Consider the following 4,341-nt stretch of genomic DNA (forward strand, 5'->3'; position numbering starts at 1 on the left):
CATACTTGCTTGTCTTCAATAAATCTAGGAAATAGAGATATCTTTACTGTCCATTTTATATTAAAACTGTGTTACATTTACACAATGTAACATGAGCCAACTGTTTAAAAAAAAAGTGAAATTGTGAAAATTACAGCTGAATGGATGAAGAAAGAACAGTGAGTTAATTCAGACCTAAAATTCAAATATCACACATTTTGTGGATGTTAGCTGTGATTCTTCAAATATGTATTCCCTTTACAGTACCCCATGTAATGTTATAGTAATTCTGTGGATTCAGGTCCAGGTATATTTCTTTTATTTATGGTTTTATTTTATATATAGTTTCAGATATAAGCACTTTCTTCATATATCTATATACAAGAATGGTTTTGTTATAGAATGATCAAGATTCTTCCACTGACAGTATTTGTGTGTATCAAGAATTTCTTGTTGGACACTCTGATATCAGAGGGAAATCCTCTCATGAAATTGTCCAATTGCTGCATTTACCATGAAGCCACCTCATTTACATAGATTTGTCTCTTTGCCAAACTCCCTGACTAAATGCTTAGATACATGTATTTTACATTACATAACATATATTTTTTATAAATGTGTGAAAAGTTCAAATGTTAAACCTTTCAGTGACATTTTGTCACCTTTCATACCAATACTCCCTCCATCAGCTATAAACTGAGACAAAGTGCAGATGGCTTTTCTGGTCTCCTAAGGACTTGATACAGTTTTTACTTTCTATCTATCTGTCTCCCTTTCTTCTCTTTTTTTTATAAGTGGACTATTGTATGGACTCCATCTAAAGTTTTATGCATGATATGTATGCATATATGAAGCATGTTATGTCTATAGAATTTCTATATGTATATATGTGTATGTGCATATGTATATGTATGTTGTATTTTTCTGTCATATATGTGTGTGGTGTAAGGACACATGTGTTTGAGTAGATGACTTGATGTGTATGGTTGCTAAATGAGGACATTGTATCATGTTCTTCACTCTGTCTACATACTTTATTCCCACAAAGATTGGGTCTCTCATGGGACATGGTGCTAGGCTGACAATCACTAAGTAAAACTCATAAAGTTACATATCTCTGTTTTCTCTGTAAAGCTCATGTGACCATTATTTCAAAAGAAGTTTATAAATATTGACCTTGGTTCACCCAAAAAACCATAGTGCCTTTTGTGGTTATACCTCAAGACCTTCACATGAGCTCTATATGGGAAAAACACAGTACCTACAGTTTATGTATATTAAATGATCTTGTATTTTTGGCTGATTTTAAAGCAACATGTAATAAAAGCAAAGTGCTTAGGAATGAATCCAAATATATTAATACAAGATGGCACCTACCCACCAAGTAGCAAATAACATAAGAAATACTTAGCTAATTTTTTATTATTATATTTGTGTTTTAATTTTACATAGCAGCCATGGGTTCCCTTGTCCTCCCCCGTCCCGCCCCTTCCCCCACCTTCCCCCCATCCCTTCCCCTCCATTCCCACCTCCTCCAGGGCCCAGACTCCCCTGGGGATTCATTTAAACCTGGTGGATTCAGTACAGGCAGGTCCATCTCCTCCAAGTAAAAGTCATTCCAAAATTACAAAGTAGAAGGGAAAAAACTGATCTTTCTATGGTGTAATGAAAACCCAACATATGTAAAAAGGAGAAAATTATGTAATGATTTATATCATCTCATAGACTTCTGTGGTGTTCCATTAAGCTATGTGAACAATGGCTTAGTGACCTAAAAATTACATCAGATTCTATATTTGACTATGGGACCTGAGGTAGAAGCACAATTATCTCAGTTATGCAGCCTTGTCTGTCCAGTAAATCCTGGAACTCATGATGTTTTCTGAAGCACTGTGCAGATGTGTGATGCTGCAATGCCTGTGGTTTTCCCATCAACAACTCAGGTGTATAAAAGGCCCTTGGCAGATGGTGGCAGCCAGACTCAAGGAACCTACCGATTATCTTCTCTGAACAGTCCACTCACTCCTGACACCATGTGTTACTATATAGGATATTATGGAGGCCTGGGCTATGGCTATGGTGGCCTAGGCTATGGCTATGGCTGTGGCTATGGCTGTGGCTATGGTGGCTATGGTGGCTATGGTTATGGCTGTTGCCGCCCACTGTGCTGTAGAAGGTACTGGTCCTGTGGATTCTACTGAAGAGATTCTGTAGCTGCTCACTGTTCCTTCACTTCAGAAGTTCTTAAATCTTCATAAATTCCAACCTTAATTCAAACTATCTGAGGAATAATAAATGAAACACAACATGGCCACCTATTCTTCTTTAATTTGATTGCATGAATATTTGCAGCAACTATCATTATTGTCATCATAATGTCTTGTAAAATGTAATCTGTTCGAATCCTTCCCCATTCTCCAATAAAATAATCTTTTAAATAAAGTATTTCCTTTAAACTACTGTTTTCTTACAGTCTTTCTAAATGTGGATTGTACATTGATGTTTTTATATCTGGTTACAATGGTGTGATTGTGTATAAATGGTAGATAAGTAAGGGAAAGAATATGAGAGAGCAGGGGGGAGGGAGATAAGGGGAAGGACAGAGGGATGGATGAAAGAAGAAAGGAAGGAGGGAGGAGGAGGAAATAGAAGGAAATATTCCCTGTAAACATTCCCTACTGGTAGACATTTTTATTATGTTCATATTCTAGCTATTATGATGTCAAGATGATTTTGGTAGTGCAAATATTTCACTGGGATCAAATCCTTTTGACTGCTGGTTAAATTTTGATTACTAACACAAGTATCTTGGGTGTAGCTTCCACCGTACCTTCTATAATGACTGTTGCTTTCACACTCTTGCTATGTACAGAGTTCCCTTGACTTCAACTTTCTCCAGCACCCATTTTCTTCCTAATATCCTTTTAATAACAGCTATTGGGAAATAACCCATTGAAACTTTGACTTATGATTTTGAATATTTACCCTTGGTCACCTATAGATTTTCTTTTGAAAAGTATTTATGATAATTCTCTTATTAATTTCATATCCTGGAACATGGCGCTAGGCTGACAATCAGTACATGATAGTTATCTGTCTGTATTCTAGCCCTTTAGCACTGGGATGTAAGAATGTGAATACACTCAACTTCCTATGTGGCTTCTGGGAATTTTTAACTACACCCTCATGCTTGTACAGCAAGAGATCTTATAAACAGACAGATCTCCACAGCTGTGAGTTAAACTCATAAAGTTACATGTCTCTGATTTCTTGGCAATGATCCTGTGATCATGATTTCAAAAGAAGTTTATATTGACCTTGGTTCACCTACAAAACCATAATGTCTTTCACAGTTACAATTTCAAGACCTCCAAATGGAATCTCTAACAGAAACACACAGTACTTACAGTTTATGAACATCAAATGGTCATGTATTTTTGGATTATTTTAAACCAACATGTAATAAAATTCTTAGAAATAAATCCAAATACACTAATATAAAATGTCAACTACCAACCAAGTTGCAAATAATATAACCAGTTGTTCAGAAGAAAAATCAAGAAACATGCTCCTCTAGATAAGATTCATTTCAAAATAAGGAAACATAAGGAAAATAATCCACTTTCTTTCTCAAACTAAAAAAAAAATGTAAAAATGATAAAACTAAATAATGATTTATATCATCTGACAGAATCATGTCATGTATTTGCTAATCTACCATAAAGAATAATGTAAGAGTTGAAAATTAGATCGGACTCCACAATTTGACTATGAGATCCTGTAGGAGCACAATTACCTTGGTTATTATGCCTTTTATATCCAATAGATCATGACACTCATGATGTTTACTGAATCAGTTTCCATATGCTTGTACATTTGTATCTGTTTGGTCTCATGTACATAGTCACATGGGAGAGCAGTGAGGGAGATAGGGAGATAATGATGAGAGGTAAGAGACAGACTAGGAGGAGAAATAAAAGAGTAAAATGGAGAGGGAAGGAAGGAGAAGAATTAAAAGGAGAGAGAAAGACAAACACATCTATTGATGCACATTTGTTCCATACATTTGCTATTCTGAACAATGTGACAGTGAATGCAGTCATGTGGATAGTACTTTGAGATGGAATAGATTTCCTCTAGTTACATATGCAGCAGTATGACTGCCATTTCTTATCACACAGACAGACAGACAGACAGACAGACAGACAGACAGACAGATAGATAGATAGATAGATAGATAGAATATGTGTGCAGGAGGTGGTTCATGGTATAATATTTTCTGCCATGGCTGCACCAACATTTCCACCATCATTGGAGAAGTGTTCCCTTTTCTCCACATGTTCTGTGACATTCATCTTTTGT

The 4,341-nt window shown here is 35.7% G+C and overlaps 1 protein-coding gene across 1 annotated transcript; it reads left to right on the forward strand.

Annotated features, from left to right (window-relative positions):
• The first annotated feature begins 2,012 nt into the window (after positions 1-2,012).
• Positions 2,013-2,180, forward strand: LOC118593819 (keratin-associated protein 20-2-like). Its single transcript, XM_036203413.1, has one exon. The coding sequence runs from the start codon at positions 2,013-2,015 to the stop codon at positions 2,178-2,180; it is 168 nt and encodes a 55-aa protein (XP_036059306.1).
• The last annotated feature ends 2,161 nt before the right edge of the window (positions 2,181-4,341 follow it).

Source organism: Onychomys torridus, chromosome 12 (genome assembly GCF_903995425.1).
Source record: "Onychomys torridus chromosome 12, mOncTor1.1, whole genome shotgun sequence".
Taxonomy (NCBI): domain Eukaryota; kingdom Metazoa; phylum Chordata; class Mammalia; order Rodentia; family Cricetidae; genus Onychomys; species Onychomys torridus.

Excerpts from the sequence above, each read along its gene's own strand:
- LOC118593819 (XM_036203413.1), top strand. The coding sequence starts at position 2,013 with ATGTGTTACTATATAGGATATTATGGAGGCCTGGGCTATGGCTATGGT.